The 27293-nt window shown below is 44.5% G+C and overlaps 1 protein-coding gene across 7 annotated transcripts in view; it reads left to right on the forward strand.

Moving 5' to 3' along the window:
- The window catches only part of GGNBP2 (gametogenetin binding protein 2), an 82310-nt gene that overhangs the window by 34367 nt on the left and 20650 nt on the right, over positions 1 to 27293 (forward strand). For 5 of the 7 annotated variants that reach the window (XM_070932010.1, XM_070932009.1, XM_070932015.1 and 2 more), the window contains 7 exons: positions 3938 to 4018; positions 7302 to 7555; positions 11517 to 11615; positions 20199 to 20312; positions 21249 to 21458; positions 25775 to 25949; positions 26981 to 27178. In XM_070932010.1, the coding sequence (XP_070788111.1) occupies positions 3938 to 4018; positions 7302 to 7555; positions 11517 to 11615; positions 20199 to 20312; positions 21249 to 21458; positions 25775 to 25949; positions 26981 to 27178 (1131 nt within the window). The remainder of the gene's footprint in view (positions 1 to 3937; positions 4019 to 7301; positions 7556 to 11516; positions 11616 to 20198; positions 20313 to 21248; positions 21459 to 25774; positions 25950 to 26980; positions 27179 to 27293) is intronic. The other 2 variants (XM_070932013.1, XM_070932016.1) reach the window with 1 other exon arrangement.

A 27293-nucleotide genomic window follows, 5' to 3' on the forward strand; every position in this document is an offset into this window, starting at 1 on the left:
GACCGGGGCAACCCCCAAATCCCACTCCTGGCTGGCCCCCGCCCCGCCCACCCCGCCCTGCCCCTCCCAGGTGTCCGCACGCAGCTCATTTTGGATGCAGGTAAGTGCAGGGCACACACGGAAGCTCAGGGAAGGCGAAAAACGGGCCTACCGGAAGTTTGGGAAGACTGGAAACAGGCCCGTTTCCGGCCTCCAGAGGGCCTCGGGAGTCTGGGGAGGCTGTTTTCACCCTCCTGGAGGCCCAAGAAAAGCCTCTGGAGCTTCGGGAGGGCAAAAACGCCCCCTCCCCGCCGTGGTGCAGGAGGCTGACTAGGCCACACCCACCATGGCCACGCCCACCCAGCAACCAGGCAGAGAACCCCTTGCTAAATTTTTTGAAGCCCACCCCTGGTGTGTCCATCATAATTTCGAACAATCATTAAGCGATGTCCTGTAACTCCCATCAACTTTCTGAGGTTGTGTTGAAGTTTTCATTGATTTGTGGCAGCGCAAGCATTTCTGTTCACCTTCAAAGCAAAGAGGCTGTTGTGTTACAAGAGAAGGGGGTACCACAACAAGGCATAGGACCTGGGTATTTGCGGGACCGCCTTCTGCCACCGATAGCCTCCCACCGACCAGTACGCTCCCACAGAGAGGGACTCCTCAGGGTGCCGTCAGCCAGGCAATGTCGGCTGGCGACCCCCAGGGGGAGGGCCTTCTCTGTGGCAGCTCCTGCCCTCTGGAACGATTTGCCCCCGGAGATACGAAGGATATCGGATCTCCGGGTCTTTCGCCATGCCCTGAAAACTTTTCTTTTCCATCAAGCAGGGCTGGCGTGAAATCCCCCCCCCCTTTTTTTTTTAGCTTTTTAAATTGTCAATGGGTTTTAGTTTGAATGTTTTAAATTTTGGGCCAAAGTCACGTAATTCTTTTAAAATTTTAAAATGTTGTATTGGTATGTGTTTTAGTTCTGGCTGTGCACCGCCCTGAGTCCACTAGGAGAAGGGCGGTATACAAATTGAATAAAATAATAAAATAAAATAAAATAATAAAATAAAATAAAATAAAATAAAATAAAATAAAATAAAATAATAAAATAAAATAAAATAAAATAAAATAAAATAAAATAAAATAATAAAATAAAATAAAATAAAATAAAATAAAATAAAATAAAATAAAATAAAATAAATAATAAAATAAAATAAAATAAATAAAATAAAAAAATAAAATAAAATAATAAAATAATAAAACAAAATAATAAAATAAAATAATAAAATAAAATAATAAAATAAAATAAAATAAAATAAAATAATAATAAAATAATAATAAAATAAAATAATAAAATAAAATAAAATAAAATAAAATAAAATAATAAACAAACAAACAAGTCCTTAAACAGGCAGACTGATTTGAAACAGTGCTGCCAGAATGCATGCCGTCGTGGTCCCTTTAAGAAGGTCTTGAGCAACGGGGACCTTGAGATTGTGTTGCCCTCCTGAAAGTCATAAGGCTTAGCCACCTGTTGCTCCTTTTAGAACTGAACTCTTCAAGGTTTTGTTTTGTTTTTGTTTTTTTTTAATTTAATTTATATGCCGCCCTTCTCCAGAGGCTCAGGGCGGCTTACAATGTGCTAAGCAATAGCCTTCATCCTTTTGTATATTTATACAAAGTCAGCTTATTGCCCCCACAACAAGGTTGAGGTGCAAGCAAGGTCAGCGCAGCCTGCAGGTAGGCCTCGAATTATAACCATTCGTTTAATGGCCATTTGAAGTTACATTTACTGAAAAAAGTGACTTACGACCATTTTTCACACTTAACGACCGTTGCAGCATCCCCGGGGGCTGTGTGATCCCCTCTTGTGACCTTGACAAGCAAAGTCAACGGGGAAGCCAGATCCCCTTAACAACCCAGTTGTTAAGTCAACAACTGCAAGAGATTCGCTTAACAACTGTGGCAAGGAATTTATAAAATGGTCAAAACTCAACAAATGTCTCGCTTAGCAAGAGAAATTTTGGGCTCGACTGTGGTCGTAAGTCGAGGAATACCTGTACAGGACTGGATGTCACATTCAGATACAACTTCTGATCGTCTATATATGGATGGATGATGAACCATCGAATTGGTATTGACTCTTAATGACCACCCAGATAAGGGGAGTCCAACCTTGGCAGATTTATGACTTATGAACTTCAACTCTCAAAATTCCTCAGCCAGCATAGCTGGGTAGATTTCTGTGGAGATTCTCAGTCATTCAGGTGATGTGTGAAATTTCCGAAAGATGCCCTAATTAATTCATGAGCCATGAGCTGAACTTCAAAAGAAATACAGTCATTTATTAGGAGCACCATTTCGGCAATATTCGGATGCAGTTAGAACTAATCCCACGTAGATTTACGTTCCCCTATGATCCTGTCTCTCCCCTCCTCTCTGGCCATGTCATAAATCACATTCTCCAATTAACCACTTTGGCTGGCTGTGAAATCCAACACCCTCCTTCTGATTGCGGTCAGGAAGAATGTATGGAATGTAGCTTCAGTTAGGGAAATCAATCAGCTCTATCAGTTCTCCCTCCCTCCTGCTCATGGCAACTTGAAAGCTTTGCAAGTTGACATCATGGTTGTCCCAAAGGTGCTATTTTCAAGAGGCAACTGGACTTTCTTGGTTTTTCTTTGAAGATGTTTTGCTTCTCATCCAAGAAGCTTGTTCAGCTCTGACTAGATGGTGGGGAATGGAAGGATTTATACTCCTTGCAGACAGCTGGTCATTTGCATCCTTTTGGAGCATCCGTGAGGCCACTTGGAGCTTTGACTGTGTCCTCAGGGTCACCTGAGTGGTGCAAATGGATGTGCGGAGCCTTCTTGGAACTGTTGAAAGGACTGTGTTGTAGACTGGAGATAGATGGTGTTGTTTATACACACACACACACACACACACACACACACACGCCCTTCCCTCCCCCCCCCACACACATGCTGTTCAGAGAGGGTTGTCTAACTGTCTGTGAAGTTTCCGAAAAATGCCCTAATTAATTCATGAGCCATGAGCCAAACTTCAAAAGAAATACAGTCATTTATTAGGAGCACCATTTCGGCAATATTCGGATGCAGTTAGAACTAATCCCACGTAGATTTACGTTCCCCTATGATCCTGTCTCCCCTCCTCCCTGGCCATGTCATAAATCACATTCTCCAATTAACCACTTTGGCTGGCTGTGAAACCCAACACCCTCCCTACTGATTGCGGTAAGAAAGCATCTATGGAATGTAGCTTCAGTTAGGGAAATCTTATCAGTTCTCCCTCCCTCCTGCTCATGGCAACTTGAAAGCTTTGCAAGTTGACAGCTGTTCAATTTTGTCACAGGTGGCCTGACTGTCCCAAAGATGCTCAGCTGGCTTTGTGTCTAAGGAAGGACAAGGTTTGCTCACCAAATGTCTATGGAAATTCTCAGTGATCCAAGACATGGTTGTCCCAAAGGTGCTTTTTCAAGAAACAACTGGACTTTCTGGTTTTTCTTTGAAGACGTTTCGCTTCTCATCCAAGAAGCTTCTTCAGCTCTGACAGGTTGGTAGGGAATGGAAGGATTTGTACTCCTTGCAGACAGCTGGTCATTTGCATCCTTTCAGAGAGCCGTTGAGTCCACCTGGAGGTTTACAGACAGAAGGAGTATTAATCCTACCATTCCCCTCCGTCCAGTCAGAGCTGAAGAAGCTTCTTGGATGAGAAGCGAAACGCTTTCAAGGAAAAAGAAAGATTGTCCAGTTGCCTCTTGAAGAAGCATTTTTGGGACAACCATGACCTGGATGACTGAGAATCTCCATAGATACTTATGTGCGTGTGTTTTATGTAATGATGGACATCACCGGGGCAAAAGAAACAGTACAAATGGCACATGGGATCTCCAGTGTCTGCTTCCACCTGACCCCAGAACTCAACTGTCCATGTTGTTTTTCTCGTACAGATGGTGATGGAGTTTCCTGATAACATGCTAAACCTCGATGGACATCAGCACAATGGAGGCCAGTTGAAGCAGTTCATTCAGGTACGGTACTGTCTTGCGTTGCGAGATCCAAGCGCTGGGGCTTTCAAATCACAAAAATGATTACGGGACGGGAGGCTAAAGCATAGGAAGAACTCAAGTTTGATCCTGGCGGCGCTCAAGGTTGACTCAGCCTTCCGTCCTGCCGAGGTCGGTAAAATGAGGACCCCAGATTGTTGGGGTCAATGCGCTGAGACTGTAAACCATTTAGAGAGGGCTGTGTAAAGCATTGTGGGGTGGCATATAAGTCTTAAGTGCTATAAATTTAGTTTATGATTTTTATATATTATTTGTTGCCACCCAGAGTCGTTTGTTTAAGATGGTATGTTGCATCCAGTTTTGTCACCATGATATAAATGTCAGGTTTCGAGGTCATCTCAAATAAATTGCACTCCAAACAATTAATCTTTGCTGAAATATTCCATTTATTGAGTACGACAGATCTGGCCCGGACTTCGTCGTAGCCGATACTAACCCTCTGACCCCCAAACCCTTCCCTTTCCGTTCCCCAATTCTCATCTTCTCATTGGCCATCTTCCAAGTCAGTCTCCCCAGGTTCTGACCTCACCCCACAGGAATGTTCCCCTCTCCCATCCCATCTCCTAGGGGATATTATCTACAGAGAAAATAAGTAGGTGAAACGTCAAGCCTCGTCTTTTTATGGCAGCATCAGAATGCTGACAATAAAGATGTTGAGACTCTAGAAAGAGTGCAGAGAAGAGCAACAAAGAGGATTAGGGGACTGGAGGCTAAAATATAGGAAGAATGGTTGCAGGAACTGGGTATGTCTAGTTTGATGAAAAGTAGGACTAGGGGAGACATGATAGCAGTCTTCCAATATTTGAGGGGCTGCCACAAAGAGGAGGGAGTCAAGCTATTCTCCAAAGCATCTGAAGGCAGGACAAGAGGCAACAGATGGAAACTAAGCAAGGAAAGAAGCAACCTGGAACCAGTCAGAACAATTCATCAGTGGAAGAACTTGCCTCCAGAAGTTGTGGGTGCTCCAACACTGTAGGATTTTAAGAAGAGATTGGACATGTCTATGGAGATTCTCAATCATCCAGGTCATGGTTGTCTCGGTTTTTTCAAAAGGGACTTTGGTTTAATTTCTTTGAAAAGAAAAGAATGGCATGGATGGAAAACTCATCAAGGAGAGAAGCAACTTAGAACTAAGGAGGAATTTCCTGACAGTGAGAACAATTAAATCAGTGGAACAACTTGCCTCCAGAAGTTGTGAATGCTCCAACACTGGAAGTTTTCAAGAAGAGATTGGACAACCATTGGTTTCAATCAGTGGTGGGTTCCTCCCGGTTCGGCCCGGTTCTCCCGAGCTGGTAGCAGTGACAATATGACATCACCAAACCGGTTCTGCACCCCCCCCACCTACTCCCCATGTTATTCTTACCTTTTATTTGGCCCCACCCCCAATCTATTGCTGCCTCCTGAGTCCCAGCTGATGGCTAGAGGGAAAAAAACTGTTTAAACTCTTGCCACTGGGCTTCCAAGGGCCGCCCTACAGCTGATCAGTGTTAAAAGAAAACAAATGAGTAGACCAGTGCCTGCAAAAATACATGATTAGATCAGTGCCTGCAAAAATACATGAGTAGATCAGTGCCTGCAAAAATACATGAGTAGATCAGTGCCTGCAAAAATACATGGGTAGATCAGTGCTTGCAAAAATACATGAGTAGATCAGTGCCTGCAAAAAACAAATGAGTAGATCAGTGCCTGCAAAAATACATGGGTAGACCAGTGCCTCGAAAAACAAATGAGTAGACCAGTGCCTCGAAAAACAAATGAGTAGACCAGTGCCTGCAAAAAACAAATGAGTAGACCGGTACAGCTCTGCAAGCAGTTAAAAGCCTGGTAGACCAGTACCTCTGCTAAATCCTAAATAATTGTCACATGACCATCAAGCCACATCCACAAAATAAGCCACGCCCACAGAACCGGTAGTAAAAAAAAGTTAGAACCCACCCCTGGTTTGAATGTTGAATTTATATTTACTGACAAAGAAATAAAAGCAGTTTGCCCCTTCCCATATTTGGGTAGACCAGGTTGCCCTGATAGAAAAAACACCCATTGGTTTGGCTGGTATAGGGTCTCCTGCTTGAGCAGGGAGTTGGATTTAGAAGACCTCCAAGGTCCCTTCCAGTTCTGTTACTCTGTTCAGGTGCGTGGCTGTATAAATTTTGCAAACAAGCAGACTAATTTTATTTTCCAACCTATGATGGTCACTGTTGCCTTGAACTGCACCTCCATAACTGTCTGGTTTGGTTCTGCAACCCAACAAGACAGACACAGACTTCAGAGGATAATTAGAACTGCGGAAAAAACAATGGCTACCAACCTGCCTTCCACTGAGGACCTGTATGCTGCACAAGTCAAAAAGAGGGCTGTGAAAATATCTACAGACCCCTCACATCCTGGACATAAATTCCTTCAACTTCTACCCTCAAAACGATGCTATAGAGCACTGCACACCAGAACAACTAGACACAAGGACAGTTTTTTCCCCGAACGCCTTCACTCTGCTAAACAACTAATTCCCTCAACACTGTCAAACTATTCACTACGTCTGCACTACTATTAATCGTCTCATCATTCCCATTACCCATCTCCTCCCACTTACGACTGTATGACTGTAACCTTGTTGCTGGTATCCTTAAGATTTATATTGACTGTTTCCTAATATGATTTGATTGCTTATTTGTACCCCGTGACTATCATTAAGTGTTGGACCTTATGATTCTTGATGAATGTATCTTTTATTTTATATACTCCAAGAGCGTATGCACCAAGACAAATTCCTTGTGTGTCCAATCACACTTGGCCAATAAAGAATTCTATTCTATTCTATTCTATTCTATTCTATTCTATTCTATTCTATTCTATTCTATTCTATTCTATTCTATTCCTATTCCTATTCCTATTCCTATTCCTATTCCTATTCCATTCTATTCTATTTAAATCTTATTCTATTCTATTCTATTCTATTCTATTCCTATTCCTATTCCTATTCCTATTCCTATTCCATTCTATTCTATTTAAATCTTATTCTATTCTATTCTATTCTATTCTATTCTATTCTATTCTATTCTATCCTATTCCTATTCCTATTCCTATTCCATTCTAGTCTATTTAAATCTTATTCTATTCTATTCTATTCTATTCTATTCTATTCTATTCTATTCTATTCTATTCTATTCTATTCTATTCTATTCTATCCTATTCTATTCTATTCTATTCTAATTTAAAGAATTCCTTGCTCTTTTCCCCTCTGCAGAGGCATAGCATGCTGAAGCAGCAAGATTTGAGTATCGCTATGATGGCAACATCACGCGAAGTCCTGAGCGCCCTTTCTCAGCTTGTCCCCTGCGTCGGCTGCCGCCGTAGCGTGGAGCGCCTCTTCTCTCAGCTGGTGGAGTCCGGCAATCCCGCTCTCGAGCCCCTCACGGTCGGGTCCAAGGGAGTTCTGTCTGTCACTCCGAGCTGCATGAGGGATGCCAAGAAGCTTTACACGCTTTTCTACGTGCATGGGTAAGATCACTGAGGGCCAGCGCCTTGCCATATCACTCAGGACTGGTGTGGGAAGATTTTTTTTTTTTCAAAAAAAAGAGGAAAGCCTTTATCAAGCTGTCTCTATACAAGTAGTCCTTGACTTATGACCACAGTGGAGCCCAAAATTTTTGTGGCTGAGCAAGACAGTTGTTAAATTAGTTTTGCTCCATTTTACAACCTTTCTCACCACCGCTGTTAAGTGAATCACTCCAGTTGTTCAGTTACTTAGTCAGTTAATGTTTTATAGATGGTGTTTGCCCCCAGCGAGATTGGCCAAAATGTTTTCAAATTTATCTACCAAGTGTTGGAGATGCGGCCACAAATTAGGAACATACTACTATATGTGGTGGACATGCCCTAGCATAAAAAAATACTGGTGTAAAATTAAGAGATGGTTGGAAGAAATTACACAAGAAAAGATAGAACTCAAACCAGAGCTGTTTTTATTAGGAATATTAGACACGTGTCACTTGAATTTTGATCACGTGACCATGGGGAGGCTGCCATGGTCACGTGAAAAATGTTCATAAGTCACTTTTTTCAGTGCCATGGTAACTTTGAACGGTTGCTAAATGAATGGATATAAGGCGAGGTCTACCTGTTCTTGACCCACTAAGCTAACTTTGGTGCTAAACTGGTTAAGTCACATCAGTTTGATGCCAGGCAACATGGCAAAACCACGGGGAGCTTTAATTTTTTATCCTACATTTGTTTTTAATCATACATACAGTATATCACAGAAGTGAGTACACCCCCTCGCATTTTGTAAATATTTAAGTATATCTTTTCATGTGACAAGACTGAAGAAATGACCCTTGGCTACAATGTAAAGTAGTGAGCATACAGCTTGTATAACAGTGTACATGTGCTGTCCCCTCAAAATAACGCAACACGCAGCCAATAATGTGTAAACCGGTGGCAACAAAAGTGAGTACACCCCTAAGTGATAATGTCCAAATGGGGCCCAAAGTGTCAATATTTTGTCTGGCCACCATTATTTTCTGGTGCTGCCTTAACCCCCTTGGGCACAGAGTTCACCAGAGCTTCACATTTACACTGATATACAAGCTGTATACTCACTTCTTTACTACTACTTTACTACTACTTTACTACTACAACAATGTAAAGTACTACTCACTACTTTACATTGTAGCCAAGTGTCTTTTCTTCGGTGTTGTCACATGAAAAGATATACTTAAATATTTACAAAATGTGAGGGGGTGTACTCACTTCTGTGACATACTGTATGTACGTACGTACTTACAAAAGTATGTATGTACGTGTGTGAGTGTGAGAGATATTTATGTAGTGTATATTGGGGATGCTGACTCTTTGGCAGCTGTATGCAACGAAATTTCATTTTAATGCATGCCGATTAGCGTACATTTAAAGTGACAAAGTTATTCTAAGTCTAATTTTCTTGGTTGGCTAGCTATCAGGGCATTTGCTGCTCAGAGTTGCGGTGAGTGACCCATGAGATGGATGGCACATAAATCCAGTAAGCAAATAAAGTAGTAAATAAAAGTTAAAGCAGATTTGAGGAAGGCGCAAGTCCTTAAAGGGGATTTAAGTACAAAAAAAAAAAATGTACAAATTGTACAGTCCTGAAATAGAGGGAAGTGTGAGGAAAAAAAATATCAAGATCACCCTGCCTTGATTTTGTTTTAATATAAGATGAGACGGAGAGAAAACCTGGGCAGATTAACCGAAAGATTCTGTTAATAATGTAATTCCACTCCTAGAAAATTTATCTCACCTGTTTTTTGAACTGGCCTACCTTACAGGGCTGATACTAGCACATTCCGCCAGGTTTTTTTAATTATTTTTTTACAGTTTCATTTAAAAAACATTTAACATTTCCTGCTGTGACCCATTAAAGGCCCTTTTGTCACCCATTCATCTACAGGCACAGTCCTCGACTTACAACAGTTCACTCAGTGTCCGTTCAAAGTTACAACGGCACCGAAAAAAGTGACTTACAGCCATTTTTCAGACTTATGACCATTGCAGCATCCCCGATAGGGTCACGTGATTTATATCTGGATGCTTGACTGCTGATTCACATTTATGACGGTTGGCATGCCCCCGGGTCACGTGATCCCCGTCTGCAAGTCCACAGGTTGTAAAAGGGCCACAGTTGCCCACCCTTGGCCTAAGTGTATTCAACCCTCCTATCTATTCATCCATCCCTCCTTACTTCAATTCTAGCCATCCACCCATCCATCTATCTACCTATGTATTCATTCTATCATTCTATCACAAAGGTGAGCAACTATGGGCCCCTTACGAGTTGTAAACTGGCTCGGGAATTCTGGGAATTGGTCCACAGGTTGTAAAAGGGCCGTAGTTGCTCATCCCTTTTCTATCAAATTTAAGAGGCTGCCCAAATTCACCTTCTACGCAGAGTAGAAAAAGAGCCATCGATATATGGTGGCTAGAGGGGCCTCATTTGTGGCCACCCCAGAGACAGCCTGAGTCTGGAACAGAGAAATAATCTTAGAGCCTTGATAGTACAGTGGTTTAGTGCACCCTGTTATTAACACAGCTGCCTGCAATTTCTGCTGGTTCGAATCTCTCCAAGGCTCAAGGTTGACTCAACCTTCCATCCTTTCTAAGGTAGGTGAAATGAGGACCCAGTTTGTGGGGGCAATAAGCTGACTTTGTATAAAATATACAAAAGAATGAAGGCTATTGCTTAACGCATTGTAAGCCTCCCTGAGTCTCCGGAGAAGGGCGGCATATAAATCAAATTAAAAAAAAAAAAAAAAAGAGTAACCTCCGTCTGCATCTTGGCGTGTCTTGATTTAGGCAAACTCTGGTTTCCTATCTGGATTATGCCACTCCTTTACCCACATAGTCCACACCTAAACCTCATGCTAGCCGCAATCCCAAAATAGCTGTTGATATTATACAAATGATGTAAGGAATTTTCTGACACTGAGAACAATCAACCAACGGAACAGAAGTTGCCTTCAGAAATAGTGGGAGCTTCATCCCTGGAGGCTTTCAAGAAGAGACAGGACTGCCATCTGTCAGAAATGGTGTAAGGTCTCCTGCTTGGGCGGGGGGTTGGACTAGATGACCTACAAGGTCCCTTCCAACTCTGTTCATCTGTTCAAAATGCAGGCAGTCCTCAACTTATGACCACAACTGAGCCCAAAATTTCTGTTGCTAAGCAAGACAGGTGTTAAGTGAGTTTTGCCCCATTTTTGGACCTTTCTTGCCACAGTAGTTAAGTGAGTCACGGCAGTTGTTCAGTTTTGTTAAGTGACTCTGGTTTCCCGCTCAACTTTGCTTGTCAGAAGGTCGCAAAAGGGGATCAGTGTGACCCCAGGACACTGAGACTGTCATAAATACAATTCAGTTGCCAAGGGTCTGAATTTTGATCACATGACACGAAGATGCTGCAAGAAGAGCCTTGGTGGTGCAGCGGACTAAGTGCTGTTATGTAGCACTTAGCTGCCAGCTGCCTGCAATTAGTGCGAGTTCAAATCTCACCAGGCTCAAGGTTGACTCAGCCTTCCATCCTTCCGAGGTAGGTAAATTGAGGACCCTGATTGTGGGGGCAATAAACTGACTTTGTAGAAACACCGCTTGGGGGGTGGCAAAAGCCCTAATAAGCAGGTATATACAAAAGAATGAAGGCTATTGCTATAAGTGCATTGTAAGCTGCCCTGAGTCTTCGGAGGAGGGCGGCATATAAATTGAACTAATAAATAAATAACGGTTGCAAGTGTGAAAAATGATAATAAGTTGCTTCTCACTTTGAATGAGCTGTTGTAAGCTGAGGACTACCTGTACAGTCAAAATTTATGAAAGAGCATCTGTACTTCGTACAAAATCATGTTGGATAGGAAATATAATGTTGAACAGACTTTTCGGGTTTTTTTATTAATGTTTTCTTTCCCATTTTCCCTCTTTCCTTCCTCCCCCCCCAAAGGTCCAAATTAAATGAAATGATTGACGCAATTCCGAAAAGTAAGAAGAACAAGCGGTGCCAATTGCATTCGTTGGACACTCACAAACCGAAACCCTTGGGGTAAGTGTTAATACGAAGCACACTCACGAAACGGGTGCCAGTCTGATGGTGGTTCTCCGGGCACATCTTAGGACACCCCTTGGCAGGAAGTGGCTTAGTTGGTAAACTGCTGGATGTACAAAGAAAGCAGAAAGGGGCAAAATAATGGTTATTTTTTGTGCCCGCTGGCATCAAACTGTAAGGTTAAAAAAAGCAGAGTTAAAAACAGATTTTCTCTACCAAGGCCGTGTTTGTTTAGGTTGAAAAATTAGGAGCATAAACACCCGTGGCGAATGTTGGCACCAATAATTGCCCCTTGGTGGCACTGTCTTAGTGGGGATCTTCTCTAGCCAGCCAGCACAATGAGTCAAAACGAGCAAGTTAATCCATTTTAGTGATATTTTTACCCCCCAAAAAAGTTGTATCAGGGCATGTGTTAATGTTTATTTTTGGGTGTGTGCGTGCATGCAATTGCAAGTGACAGCATTGGGGATATAAAAATGAATTTTGACCCCTCTACAAATCGTCTATGGATATTCTCAGTCGTCCAAGTCATGGTTGTCCCAAAGATGCTTTTTCAAGAGGCAACTGGACTTTCTGGTTTTTCTTTGAAGGTAGAAATAGAAATAGTATAACAGAGTTGGAAGGGACCTTGGAGGTCTTCTAGTCCAACCCCCTGCTTAGGCAGGAAACCCTACATCTCTTCAGACAAATGGTTATCCAACATCTTCTTAAAAACTTCCAGTGTTGGAGCATTCGCAACTTCTGGAGGCAAATTGTTCCACTGATTAATTGTTCTAACTGTCAGGAAATTCCTCCTTAGTTCTAAGTTGCTTCTCTCCTTGATTAGTTTCCACCCATTGCTTCTTGTCCTGCCTTCAGGTGCTTTGGAGAATAGCTTGACTCCCTCTTCTTTGGGGCAGCCCCTGAGATGTTGGAACACTGCTATCATGTCTCCCCTAGTCCTTCTCTTCATTAAACTAGACATACCCAGTTCCTGCAACCATTCTTCGTATGTTTTAGATGTTTCACTTATCATCCAAGAAGCTTCTTCAGCTCTGACTGGATGGTGGGGAATGGAAGGATTAATATTCCTTGCAAGTTATCCACCATCCAGTCAGAGCTGAAGAAACTTCTTGGATGAGAAGCGAAATGTCTTCAAAGAAAAACCAGAAAGTCTAGTTGCCTCTTGAAAAAATCACCTTTAGCACCCTCTACAAAACCTTTTCTGAGGACCTCAGACCTCCCGTATGAACTTTTAATAAAAATTGCAGTCAATTTTTAAAATAAAAATCGACTCTGTGGGTTTCAGAATGTAGGGAGTCCTTGTCTTACGATCACAACTGAGCCCAATGTTTCTGTTGCTAAGTGAGACAGCTGTTGAGTTTTCCCCCATTTTATGACCTTTCTCACTACTGTTGTTAAGTGAAATCACGGCAGTTGTTTAATTAGTAACATGGTTGTTAAGTGAATCCGGCTTCCCCGTTGACTTGGCTTGTCAGAAAGAGGCGCAAAAGGTGATTCCATGACCCCGGAACACTGCAGCCGTCATAAACATGAGTCGGTTGCCAAGCGTCGGAATTTTGACCCTGTGACCGTAGGGATGCTTTTACGGTCGTAAGTGTGAAAAATAGTCACGTCACTTTTTTCAGTGCCATTGTAACCTATAACGGTCACTAAGTGAACCGTCGTAAGTCGAGGACTACCTGTACACAGCAAGCTCTGACGTTTCCCTTCCGTCTCTTTTACTGGAAACTGAATTTTAACTCCCCTTTAGTTGCAAGGAGGCAAGTTTTTAAGCACCCTGATGGGCAGTGGTGAGATTCAAATAATTTGAACAACTGGTTCTATGCCCTAATGAGCGGCTGGGTGGGCGTGGCCATGGTGGGCGTGGCCAGGGGGTGTGACAGGCAGCACTCGGCTTCCTGCACCCCCCTGGGAGCAAAAATGGGCCGTGGGGGGGGTGCCCCCCCACGTCCCATTTTGGGCCTAGTAGGCCTCCCAGCAGCCTGCTGGGAGCAAAAATGGGTGCGTGGGGACTCCTGGAAGGGGTGGGGCGGAGAGGGGCGTGGCCAGTCAGCAATTTAACAACTGATTCGCCCGAACCGGCTGAATCCCACCACTTCTTATGGGGCTGTTCAATGGTTACCAAATTTCCAGGCTTATTTTGTTTTTATTCTTTTAATTGTCTGTTCTAAGCCTATGTGGCTCTTTTGATGCTGTTGTGGGCCCTCGTCCTTTTTATGCCAAAGATGCTTTTTTTTTTTTTTTTTTTTCAAGAGGCAATTGGACTTTCTGTCTTTTTTTTTTTTTTTTTTTTTTTTTTTTGAAGACGTTTTGCTTCTCATCCAAGAAGCTTCTTCAGCTCATCCTTTTTCTTTCGTTGATTAGTTTAGCAGAGTACAATAACCACAGATGGAGGCCTGGTTGTTCTGCTCTTGGGGCATAATCCATTTTCGGTTTTATGAGGGTTTGAAAGGTGGGTCTATGAAGGGGCCAGGGAGGCCGAAGGATCCACAAAAGAAACACATCCATTGACACAGTGGTAATGCCTCTGAATTCTTCTTTTAATGCTGTATACCCTAGCGAAGGGAACGGTAGCACCCCGAGCACAGAGAAGTTAGGTGCAGATAAGAGATCTAGCGAAGAAGAGAGGAAGGAGAGCAAATGTAGGATCACTTTCTACTGTGGACCTTTCCAGGGAGCCAGCAGGTAAACCATACCAGAAAATATTGAATTGTTTGTTTCTTAAATAGGGCGCCGCAGTGACTCAGTGGGTAAAGATGCTGGGCTTGTCGGCTGGAAAGCCGGCAGCCTGGGTTTGAGACCCAAGCGCCATGCTATGGGCTGAGCTCCTGTCCTCAGCTCAGCTCCTGCCAATCTAGCAATTCGAACGGGTTTGAGACCCGAGCGCCACGCGATGGGCTGAGCTCCCGTCCTCAGCTCAGCTCCTGCCAATCTAGCAATTCGAACGGGTTTGAGACCCGAGCGCCACGCGATGGGCTGAGCTCCCGTCCTCAGCTCAGCTCCTGCCAATCTAGCAATTCGAACGGGTTTGAGACCCGAGCGCCACGCGATGGGCTGAGCTCCCGTCCTCAGCTCAGCTCCTGCCAATCTAGCAATTCGAACGGGTTTGAGACCTGAGCGCCACGCGATGGGCTGAGCTCCCGTCCTCAGCTCAGCTCCTGCCAATCTAGCAATTCGAACGGGTTTGAGACCTGAGTGCCACGCTATGGGCTGAACTCTTGTCCTCAGCTCAGCTCCTGCCAATCTAGCAATTCGAACGGGTTTGAGACCTGAGCGCCACGCGATGGGCTGAGCTCCCGTCCTCAGCTCAGCTCCTGCCAATCTAGCAATTCGAACGGGTTTGAGACCCGAGCGCCACGCGATGGGCTGAGCTCCCGTCCTCAGCTCAGCTCCTGCCAATCTAGCAATTCGAACGGGTTTGAGACCCGAGCGCCACGCGATGGGCTGAGCTCCCGTCCTCAGCTCAGCTCCTGCCAATCTAGCAATTCGAACGGGTTTGAGACCTGAGCGCCACGCGATGGGCTGAGCTCCCGTCCTCAGCTCAGCTCCTGCCAATCTAGCAATTCGAACGGGTTTGAGGCCCGAGTGCCACGCTATGGGCTGAACTCTTGTCCTCAGCTCAGCTCCTGCCAATCTAGCAATTCGAACGGGTTTGAGACCTGAGCGCCACGCGATGGGCTGAGCTTCCGTCCTCAGCTCAGCTCCTGCCAATCTAGCAATTCGAACGGGTTTGAGACCCGAGCGCCACGCGATGGGCTGAGCTCCCGTCCTCAGCTCAGCTCCTGCCAATCTAGCAGTTTTGAAAGCACGCAAATGCGAATAGATGCAGGGAGTCCTTGACTTAACGACCACAACTGAGCCCAAAATTTTATGTTGCTAAGTGAGAAATTTGTTGAGTGAGTTTTGCCCCATCTTACAACCTTTCTGGCCACAGCTGTTAAGTGAATCATTGCACTTGTTCGGTTAGTAACCCAGTTGTTAAGTGAATCTGGCTTCCCCATTGATTTTGCTCGTCAGAAGGTCGCAAAAGGGAATCGCATGACCAGGGTATACTGCAACCGTCATAGATGTGAGTCAGCTGTCAAGCATCCAAATGTAAATCACATGACCCTGGGGGTCGTAAGTGTGAAAAATGGTCATAAGTCCCCTTTTTTAGTGCTGTTATAACTTCGAACGGTCGCTAAATGAACTGTTTGTAAGTCGAGGATTACCTGTACCTGGTTGTGTAGATTTCATGCAAAACCAAATAAAACAAAACACAAATGCCACCCAGCTATAGACAGTTTGGTAGGGCCAGAATTATAATGATTAAAAAATCCAACCCTGTAAAAAACAGCAACAAAGAAGAAATAGAGACATTTGAAGTTACCAGTAGGTACTCCTCGACTTACGACCACAACTGGGACCAGAATTTCCATTGCTAAGCAAGGTGGTTGTTCAGTGAGTCGCACCCAATTTTACAACTGTTTTTGGCCTGGCTGTTAGCACTTAGCAATAGCATTTAAACTTGTATACCGCTTTACAGTGCTTTACAGTCCCCTCTAAGCGGTTTACAGAGTCAGCCTCTGGCCCCCCACAATCTGGGTCCTCATTTTACTCACCTCAGAAGGATAGAAGGCTGAGTCAACTTTGAGCCTGGTGAGATTTGAATTGCAGGCAGCCGGCAGTCCACAGAAGTAGCCTGCAGTACTGCATTCTAACCACTGCGCCACCACGGCTCATGTGAAGTGAATTGCTGCAGTTGTTGAATGAATTATGCAGCGTTAAGTGAATCCAGCTTCCCCCATTGACTTTGCTTGTCTGAAGCGGGTTGGGAAGGTCTCAAAATGGCAGTCATATGACACACATCCCTGCCATCATCATAGATACAGGTAGTCCCCAACGACCACAATTGAGCCTGAGATTTCTGTTAAGTTGAGACACCTGTTAAGTTTTGTTCCATTTTACGACCTTTCTTGCCTCCATTGTTAAGTGAATTGCCTCCGTTGATAAGTTAGTCACCCGGTTGTTAAGTGAATCTGGTTTTCCCCATTGACTTTGCTTGTCAGAAGGTCGCCAAAGGTTGATCACGTGACCTTGGGACACAGCAACGGTCCTAAGTACGAACCAGTTGCCAAACATCTGAATTTTGATCACACAATCATGGGGATGCTACAAAGATTGCAACTGTGGGAAAACGGTCATAAGTCACATTTTTCAGTGTCGTCGTAACTTTGAACGGCCACTAATAGAACTGTTGTAAGTCGAGGATTTACATTCTGGTTGCCAAGCACCTTAATTTTGATCCCTTGGCTCTGGGGATGTTGTAATGGTCCGAAGCGCAAAGAAAAACGATCAAATCCTTTTTTCATCGCCATCGTAACTTTGGGCGGTGGCTGAAGAAATGGTTGTAAGTTGAGGAACATCTCTACCCACAAGGGCTAAAATAACTGAAGACTGCCAAAACCTCAGAGATATAAAGCAAATAAGCCTACTTCCGTATGGTTTTCAACAGGTTTTTGTGGGTAAAAGTCAAGAGTCTTTCAAAAGAGGTTGGCACTGGTAGAACGATTCCCTTCAGAAAATTAAGAGAGGAGGTCTTCATTTGAAGGATGGCCTATGTAGGGCATAAGGAAGGCAGATGGAGAAGGAATGGACTGCATCAAACAATGAAAGTCTTAAGGAAATTCCCAGTGACCCAGGTCGTAGTTGTCCCCAGGGTCCTTTTTCAGGAGGCAACTGGACTGCCTGGTTTTTTTCTTTGAAGACGTTTCACTTCTCATCCAAGAAGCTTCTTCAGCTCTGACTGGATGGTGGGGAAGGAATGAAGATAGTGAGAAAGAGAAGGAGGAGGGAAGGGAAGGGAAGGGAAGGGAAGGGAAGGGAAGGGAAGGGAAGGGAAGGGAAGGAAGGAAGGAAGGAAGGAAGGAAGGAAGGAAGGAAGGAAGGAAGGAAGGGAAAGGAAGGTTGGTCTATGGAGATTCTCAGTCATCCAGGTCATGGTTCTTCTCATCCAAGAAGCTTCTTCAGCTCTGACTGGATGGTGGGGAAGGAATGAAGGAAGTAAGGGAGGGAGGGAGGGAGGGAGGAAGGAAGGAAGGTCGGCCTATGGAGATTTCCAGGTCATGGTTGTCTCCAAGGCAACTGGACTTTCTGGTTTTTCTTTGAAGAGGTTTCACTTCTCCTCCAAGAAGCTTCTTCAGCTCTGACTGGATGGTGGGGAAGGAATGAAGGTAGTGAGAAAGAGAAGGAGGAGGGAAGGGAAGGGAAGGGAAGGAAGGAAGGAAGGAAGGAAGGAAGGAAGGAAGGAAGGAAGGAAGGTCTATGGAGATTCTCAGTCATCCAGGTCATGGTTCTTCTCACCCAAGAAGCTTTTTCAGCTCTGACTGGATGGTGGGGAAGGAATGAGGGAAATGAGGGAGGGAGGGAGGGAGGAAGGAAGGAGGGAAGGAAAGGAAGGAAGGAAGGAAGGAAGGAAGGAAGGAAGGAAGGAAGGAAGGAAGGAAGGAAGGAAGGAAGGTCTATGGAGATTCCCAGTCATCCAGGTCATGGTTGTCCCTGAGGCAACTGGACTTTCTGGTTTTTCTTTGAAGACGTTTCACTTCTCTTCCGAGAAGCTTCTTCAGCTCTGACTGGATGGTGAGGAAGGAAGGAAGGAAGGAAGGAAGGAAGGAAGGAAGGAAAGAAAGAAAGAAAGTCTACGGAGATTCCCAGTCATCCAGGTCATGGTTGTCCCAAAGGTGCTTTTTCAGGAAGCAACTGGACTATCTGGTTTTTCTTTGAGGACGTTTCACTTCTCATCCAAGAAGCTCTGATTGGATGGTGGGGAAAAGGAAGGATTTATATTCCTTGCAGACAGCTGGTCGTTTGCATTCTTTTAGAGAGTCATTGAGGCAGTGATGCAAATGGGTGTGGAGCCTACTTGGCTGCAGGATGTTTTCTGTCCTGTGTCCCTTCCCCGTTGAAGACGCAGGCGCAGGCTGTTGGGGATGAGTCTGTGCATCTCAAACGGAAGTGCAAATGGTGCTTGTAGTCTGCCATTTTTCTTGGAAATCCATTCCCAGCCATCCAAGTGAGAGCTGAAGAAGCTATTTGGATGAGAAGCGAAACGTCTTCAAAGAAAAAGAACAAGACACTCCAGTTGCCTCCTGAAAGAAACACCTTTGGGACAATCGAACAGTGAATGCTGCAAAAAACTTCATACAGGTAGCCCTTGAGTTATGACTGTAATGGAGCTCGCCCGTTAACAGGTAACCCTCAAGTTACGACCACAGCTGAGCCCAACATTTCTGCGGTTAAGCACAACAGTTGCTAAGTGAGTTTTGCCCCATTTTACGTTTTTTTCCCCCTTGCCAGTGTTATTAAGTGAATCACTTACATTTATGAAGTTAGCAGTGTGGCTGTTAAGTGAATCTGGCTTCCCCATTGACTTTGCTTGTCAGAAGGTCACAAAAAGGGACACTGCAACCATTCTAAATATATCCTAGTTGCCAAGCATCCGAAATTTGATGACATGACCCTGGAGATGCCACAAGGGTTTGTAAGAGTGAAAAGCAATCATAAGAAAGACACTTTTTTTCAGTGTCGTAGCTTCAAACAGTCACTAAATGAACAGTTGTAAGTCAAGGACTACTTATGAGGTCATAAGTTATAATATTCATAAAACAGGCCGGTCATGTGGCCGACGTGATTTTATGGCCTTTTGGGCAACAATTCTTAAACAAACACACGGTTAGCTATTGTGTGTTGCTTTTGCCGAAAATTGAAAATAAGTGCCATTTATTTATTATTTATTTATTTTGTCACATTTCTATGCCGCCCAACTCCCAAGGGACTCTGTATGATTTTTCAGTAAAATCATTGTAAAACACGCAGGATGCTTCAAACGGCCATAAATGTGTCCAAGTTGCTGAGCATTCAAAGTGTGGTCATGTCACCATTGGGTCTGATCAATGAAACTCTGAATTCTGGTCCGCCGCGGTGGAAGAGCCGCGGTGGCACAGTGGTTAGAGTGCAGTACTGCAGGCTACTTCTCCTGACTGCCGGCTGCCTGTAATTTGGCAGTTCGAGTCTCACCAGGCTCAAGGTTGACTCAGCCTTCCATCCTTCCAAGGTCGGTAAAATGAGGACCCAGATTGTTGGGGGCAAGAGGCTGACTCTGTAAACCGCTTAGAGAGGGCTGTAAAAGCACGGTGAAGCCATATATAAGTCTTAAGTGCTATTGCTATTTCCAGATCTGCTGTAATTTCAAATGGTCACCAAGCAACCAGTCATAAGTCAAGGACTACCTGTAGATCAAAAATAATGTCCTGCAAACCACTGGAAATTGTTTTGTGAATGCTGGTTATTTGGTTATTTAATTCTCATGGCTTCATACTTGGTGCCTCCCAGTGTGGGATGGAGATGGGATGGGATGGAGCCCCCCATGTCCGGCTGTGTCAAATGTGGGTATGTGGCTTTGTGGTCTTTTTTTCCCCAGCTTGTACAGATTTTTTTTTTTTTTGTATATCTTTTTAATATTGAAAGGTGAGGTGATGGCCATGTATATTCCCTAAATAAATAAATACTCTCTTTTTTTTTTTTTTTACTCTTCTTCAGAGGTTGCTGGATGGATATATGGGAACTCATGTCACAGGAATGTCGAGATGAAGTAGTCTTAATCGATTCTAACTGTCTATTAGAAACACTAGAAACTTACCTCCGAAAACACAGGTACGTTACTGGGATTGGAAACCTCCTTCTCTTCCTCCTCTGCATTTTACTCTGTGTGGGTCAGTAAACATTTAAAGAATAAAATAAGTAAGTAAACCAAAAAAAAAAAAAAAAGGAAGAAAAAAGAGAAAAAACCCATTGTGGATGGAAAATAAAATATGAGTAAATAAAGAATATGGTCAGAGCTTAAAAGTCACTATTTCATAGATCACATACTGTAATTCAATGAATATTTACTACGAAATTCATTAAATCGTCTTGAGATGTATGTAAGACACACTTTTTTGTCTCCCAAAAGGGGGCGAAAATGTCTGTGCATCTTATAGATCGAATATTGATGAGCCCACCTGCCAGCCATTTTTTTTGCCTCTGCACGCCCCATTTTCGAGCTTTTTTCCGGCCCGTTCTTGAGGCTTTTTTTTTTTTTGCCTCGTTTTTGAGGCTTTTTTGCCCCGTTTTCAAGGCTTTTTTTTTTTTGTGGCCAATTTTTTTTGGGAAAAATATGGCTTGAAAAATGCCTCAAAAACTGGCCAAAAAGCCTCAGAAAATGGGCCAAAAAAAGGCTTGAAAATGCGCCAAAAAAGCCCCAAAAATGAGTCGAAAAAAGCTTAGAAAACGGCCAGAAAAAAAAGGCTGGAAAAGGCCTGAAAATGGGGCCCGCAGAGGCCAAAAACTTTTTTTTGTTGATTTCCTCTCCTAAATTTAGGTGCATTTTATAGTCAGGTACATCTCATAGTCTGAAAAATATGGTAATTGTCCATCATTACAAAACTTTTATCATAAAAAAAAAATGTCTTTCTCTCAAGTGTTTCCATCCTAAGGGGGGGAAAAACCCCATACTATTTACCCCATAAAAATGTCTTTCTATTAAGCATTCTGCTATTTTTTTTTTTTAAAAAAAAACATACTATAATTCCCCCTTTTTCTTTAAACTAGGTTTTGCACTGACTGCAAAAACAAAGTCTTGCGGGCTTACACCATCCTGATCGGCGAGCTGGACTGCAGCAAAGAGAAAGGCTACTGCGCCACCCTTTATGAGGGCCTGCGCTGCTGCCCTCACGAGCACCACATTCACGTCTGCTGCGAGACCGACTTCATCGCCCACCTCCTCGGCCGAGCCGAACCCGAGTTCGCAGGAGGGTACGAGTATGTAATTGGCTAGACTGGGCTTTCTAGCGCTTTTGCTTCTCTTTTTTATTTTTCCCCCTCAAAGAAAATGTATATTTCTGTCTCGAAGATATACATTGTGATGACTGCCGGCCTGCCGTAGCTCTCTCTTGGTCTGCCGCGCTATTGGCACGTGTTGGCGCACGGGCCTTCTGAATGGGTTTGCTCGATGCTGCTGGGACGTGGGTTCGCCACGCAAGCCAAACAATTTCCTTTCACAAGCAGTGGTTTTATGAGGCAGGGGTCCTGAAACCCCAGGCCGCGACCTGTTCGAAACCCGGGCTATGGGAGAACTGGGCAAGCGCGTGAAACTCCCCTCTGCTTGCCTGCAACAAGGCTCCCCTCACGCAAGTGGAGAACACTTGTCCCCGTGCGAGTGGATCTTCGCGTGTGAGCACCAGCACTCTCTGCCCACGTGCCGAGTTCCATTTGCGAGAGCAGAGCTTCACGCGTGTGCGGGCCGCTCGTACAATTAAACTGTGTGTGCATGCATGTGCCTGCCACTCACACTTCCCCTTCCTGCGCCGGGCCGAGCCACCAAACTGGAAAGTTTGGGGGACCCCTGTTTTAAGGGATTCTTTGGGGAATCTCTTTTATCAATCAGCCTGCAGTCCAGTTTGAGAGAGCCTGTTTAGGCCAGTGGTTAAGGCGCCAGGCTAGAAAGTAGGCGATTGTTGAGTTCAAGTCCAGTCTTAATCATGAAAACCAGGTGAGTTCTAGTTTCGCCTTAGGCATGAAAGCCGGCTGGGTGATTTTGGGCCTATTACCAGGAGACAGTGAGTTCTAGTCCCACTTTAGGCATGAAAGTCGTCTGGGTGATTTTGGGCCTATCACCAGGAGACAGTGAGTTCTAGTCCCACCTTAGGCAGGAAAGCCGGCTGAGTGATTTTGGGTCTATTACCAGGAGACAGTGAGTTCTAGTCCCACCTTAGGCATGAAAGCTGGCTGGGTGATTTTGGGCCAGTCATTCTCTCTCAGCCCAGCCCACCTGACAGGGTTGTTGTGGGGAAAGTAGGAGGAGGAAGATGTGTTGGATATGTTCGATGCCTTGAGTTAGTTATAAAAATAATAAAGGCAGGGTAAAAGTCAATAAATCCATTTCTGATCCTGGTTTCTAAACGGCGCAGAATGTTTTCGGTTAACACATTCCAACCTCTCAAAACCTCATATCAACCTGACCGGAACCATCCTACAACTTGGCCACAAGCCATTTTGGCAGCCATTTTGACTTTAAAGTACTTCTGATGATCCCATTTTACTCCTGGATGAGAATGGAGCATTTGTGGTTGGAATATTTTCCCCTCCACAAACATTTTTGACGTCTTTACGGGCTTCCTGCTTAATGGCCTGCCTATTACAGTGCATTATAATAACTTGAGTTTCCCAGGGGAAACTTTTAGGAATGTTTAAAGTTAAGCTTATTATACTGAGTTTGCTTCAGTTGTCCCCCTTCCCCCCCATGTTGATAACCTTGAACATCATTTAACCATGTTATTAATTTAATATCTGCAGAGATTCACAACAACTGTGGCAGGAAAAGTCATTAAATGGTGTAAAACCTAACCACTCTTTTGCTTAGTAATGGAAATTTTGGGTCCAGTTGTGGTCATAAGCCGAGAACTATCTGTACACGAATCCATGGTGCACCTTTACATGATACTGGACTATATTTCCCAGCGTTCTTTATCTGTAGCTGAAAATGCAGTTGAATCACATTTAGAGAACCATCTCAGTTTTAACCAATGCACTTTTGTTTAAAAACTCTGAATATCTGTTTGAAATAGCAATATCACTTAGACTTATATACCGCTTCGCGGTGCTTTACAGCCCTCTCTAAGCTGTTTACAGAGTCAGCACATTGCCCCCAACAATCTGGGTCCTCGTTTTACTGACCTCGGAAGGATGGAAGGCTGAGTCAACCTTGAGCCGGTCAGGATCGAACTCCTGGCAGTGGGCAGAGTTTGCCTGCAATAGCAATCTCACTTAGACTTATATACCGCTTTGCAGTGCTTTACAGCCCTCTCTAAGCGGTTTACAGAGTCAGCACATTGCCCCCAACAATCTGGGCCATCATACTAAGCCTTCTCTTGGCTCTAAGGAAGTATCCCCTTCTGCTACAAACAACAGAGTTGTGGTTGTGGGGGAAATAGGAAGAGGGAAAGAATATTATGTAAATTTTCCACCTTGAGTTATTTATATAAATAATAAAGGTGGGGTTAAAAAAGTCAAATAAATAAGCAAACTCACGGGGGGTGGGGGGGTGTCGCTAATTGTTTATTAAGGCAAGTTTCCTGTCCTGTTTTTTTTCCATTTAAAAGGAGAAAACAAGGTTCCATTAAAAAAAATAACCCTTCATCATCATGGTTTTTGAGATAGAGTGGAGTGGAGTGGAGTGGAGTGGAGTGGAGTGGAGTGGAGTGGAATGGAATGGAATGGAATGGAATGGAATGGAATGGAATGGAATAGAATAGAATAGAATAGAATAGAATAGAATAGAATAGAATAGAATAGAATAGAATAGAATAGAATAACAGAGTTGGAAGGGACCTTGGAGGTCTTCTAGTCCAACCCCCTGCTTAGGCAGGAAACCCTACACCACTTCAGACAAATGGTTACCCAATGTCGTCTTAAAAACTTCCAGTGTTGGAGCATTCACAACTTCTGGAGGCAAATTGTTCCACTGATTAATTGTTCTAACTGTCAGGAAATTTCTCCTTAGTTCTAAGTTGCTTTTGAAAGATTAAGACATTCGGGTAAACAAATATTTTTTGCATGGGTTCCTTTTGAAAAGTAAGTTGGGCGTTCCAAATTAGCTTAAGCTGTTTGCATCAGCTGCTTCATGGATTGGTTGCTGGTTCTGTCTCTCCCTTATGGTATCCAGGTAGTCCTCAACTTAACAACCGTTCGTTTAGTGTCCGTTCGAACTTACAACAGCACTGGGGGAACTTACAACAGCACTAGGACTGTTTTTAACATTTAAGACTTCAGCTCCCGGATTTCTTCACAATGGCTGTGTTGTCGGTGGAATTCTGGGAGTTGGAGTCCACAGACACAGAAATGGCCACTGTTCTAAAGAGATACAAACCCGTGAAGTTTTGGCCATTAGAAATGAATTTAAGCAGCCCGGTTGGAAATCACTTCTCTCCAGTGGCATTCAGAAAGGGAGCTTGAGAGGGACAAGTTGGTAGACCCAATATCACAATCCGAGGCCTTTCCCTCATATCCATACCCAGTGGTGGGATTCAAATAATTTAACAACTGGTTCTCTGCCCTAATGACCGGCTGGGTGGGCGTGGCCAGAGATGTGTGATAGGCAGCACTCGGCCTCCTGCACCCCCCTGGCAGCAAAAACGGGACGTGTGGGGTGCCCCCCCCGGGTCCCATTTTGGGCCTAGTAGGCCTCCCTAAAGCCTCCTGGGAGCAAAAACAGGCCGTGGGGGGACCATGCCGCATCCCCCCGCGCCCCGTTTTGGGCCTAGTAGGCCTACCTGCACTTACCTCGGAGCCAAAACGGGGCACGTGGGGACTCCTGGAAGGGGGGGTGGGGAGGGGAGGAGCCAGCCAGCAATTTAACCACCGGTTTGCCCGAACCGGCTGAATCCCATCACTGCCCATACCCCACCACTGCCCAAATCCATGAAAAGGGTGGGACTTGGACCATCGGTGGAATTTTGGTCACTAGGTGATGCAATTATTAAGTGAGTCATCACATGATTGGATTCGATTTTATAACAGTTTTCTCTCAAACATTAAGCAAATAAAATAAATAAATAAAATAAAGTAAAATAAAATAAAGTAAATAAAATAAAATAAAATAAAACAATAAAATGAAATGAAATAAAACAAAATAACAAAAGAAGAACAAATAAGCAAGCATGCAAGCAAACAAACGAATCCTGTGGTCATTCAGTGAATCACATGGTCGTTAAGCAAATCCGGCTTCCCCAATTGATTTTGCAGCTGGGAAGGTGGCAGATCGCAATCATGGTGTGATCCCTCCCCCAACACAGTTCACCCTGTCGTTAACGTGAGTCAGTTGCCAAGCACCCGGATTGCAATCATGTGACTGCAGGGACAAGGCAACGGTCATAACTGTGAGGATGGGCCCGTAAATTGCTTTTTTTTTTTTAAGCCATCGTAAGTTCGAACTGTCCTTAAATGAACGCTCCTAAGTCGAGGTTTACCCGGATGTACAGATTGCTGAGAACTCCTAAAATAAATTGGAGTTGCAAAAGGAGAAGTGCCCACCTAAGGACTTCCTTGCCATGTTTCCGTCTTCGTTTTGTTTTCACCAGGAGACGAGAAAGACACGCGAAGACAATAGACATTGCCCAAGAAGAGGTCCTTACCTGCTTGGGCATCCACCTTTATGAACGGCTGCACCGCATCTGGCAGAAGCTTCGGGCTGAGGAACAGACCTGGCAGATGCTCTTCTACCTGGGGGTCGATGCTTTACGCAAAAGCTTTGAGGTAGCGGCTCTTGTTCCCTTGCTTACCTGGAGGGAAAGAAACAGGAAGTAGGAAAAGCATTGAGGTCTGTGGAATTCTGGGTTGAAGCGATAAATTTTGCTAGCACCCTACAAAATTTAATGGGGGGGGGGGGAAGATGACTGTCTGTGTCCCTTAGAACAGAGGTCTCCAAACTTTCTAGCTCAGACCGGGGGGGCAGCAGGGGACAGGAAGAGGGATGGTTTTGCATGCACACCTGGGGTGGGTTCTAAAATTTTTTACTACCGGTTCTGTGGGCGTGGCTTATTTTGTGGGCGTGGTTTGATGGTCATGTGACAAACAATTCTTTAGGATTTAGCAGAGGTACTGGTCTACCAGGCTTTTAACTGCTTGCAGAGCCGTACCGGTCTACCTATTTGTTTTTGGAGCACACTGGTCCACCACCACACTGCCTTTTACCGCTGATCAGCTGTAGGGCAGCCCTTTGAAACGCCGCGACAATAGTTTAAACAGTTTTTTGCCGCTCTGCCACCACCGAGAGCATCGGAAACCACTTTCAGGCAGCTTGGCCTCAATTGCCAATCTACCACCACTGAGCGGTTTACAAGGAGCGGATCGGTTCTAGCCGATCATTTCAGAGGCTTCTTGGCTTCTCAATTTAAAGCTACGGTGTCATGTTTTTTTTCTCTCTCTCTTCTTTGTCAAGTGAGCCCTGATTTTTTCTTTCTAGCCGATCAGCTGGGACTCGGGAGGCAGCGAATAGATTGGGAGCGGGGCCAGGCAGAGGTGGTATTTACCGGTTCTCTGAACTACTCAAAATTTCCACTACCAGTTTGCAAGAACCGGGGAGAACCGGTAGCAATCCACCACTGATGCAACCGCCACTTTCATAAATGCAGCTTTGCATCAACATCGTTTTTTATATCTTGGCGTCTGAAACCGGATGCAATAAGAATAGGAGACAGGGTCCCGATGTAGGGATAATGGTTTTAGGGAAGGAGCAACAAAACGCCACCTTCCTCCTGCCCGCTGATCGCTGTCTTTCTAAGCAGATGGCGGTGGAGAGGGTGCAAGGCATCAGCCGGCTGGAGCAGCTGTGCGAGGAGTTCTCCGAAGAGGAGAGGGTGCGAGAACTCAAGCAGGAGAAGAAGCGCCAGAAACGGAAGAACCGGAGGAAAAATAAGTGCGTCTGTGAGATCCCGGCTCCTTTGCAAGTGATGGAGGAGAAGGACATGCGGAGCCAAGAAAAGGTGAGGGACGCTAAGCTCCTGAATGGATTCCGGCCTGGTTTTTGAAGTTGAGGGAGAGATGGAGGTTCCTCAGGTTGTCTTCCCCTGAATTGGAAGCTGGTGGCAACAACGTAGC

Source organism: Pituophis catenifer, unplaced genomic scaffold, assembly GCF_029215685.1.
Source record: "Pituophis catenifer annectens isolate HBS135680 unplaced genomic scaffold, rPitCat1.0.hap2 SCAF_1, whole genome shotgun sequence".
Taxonomy (NCBI): domain Eukaryota; kingdom Metazoa; phylum Chordata; class Lepidosauria; order Squamata; family Colubridae; genus Pituophis; species Pituophis catenifer.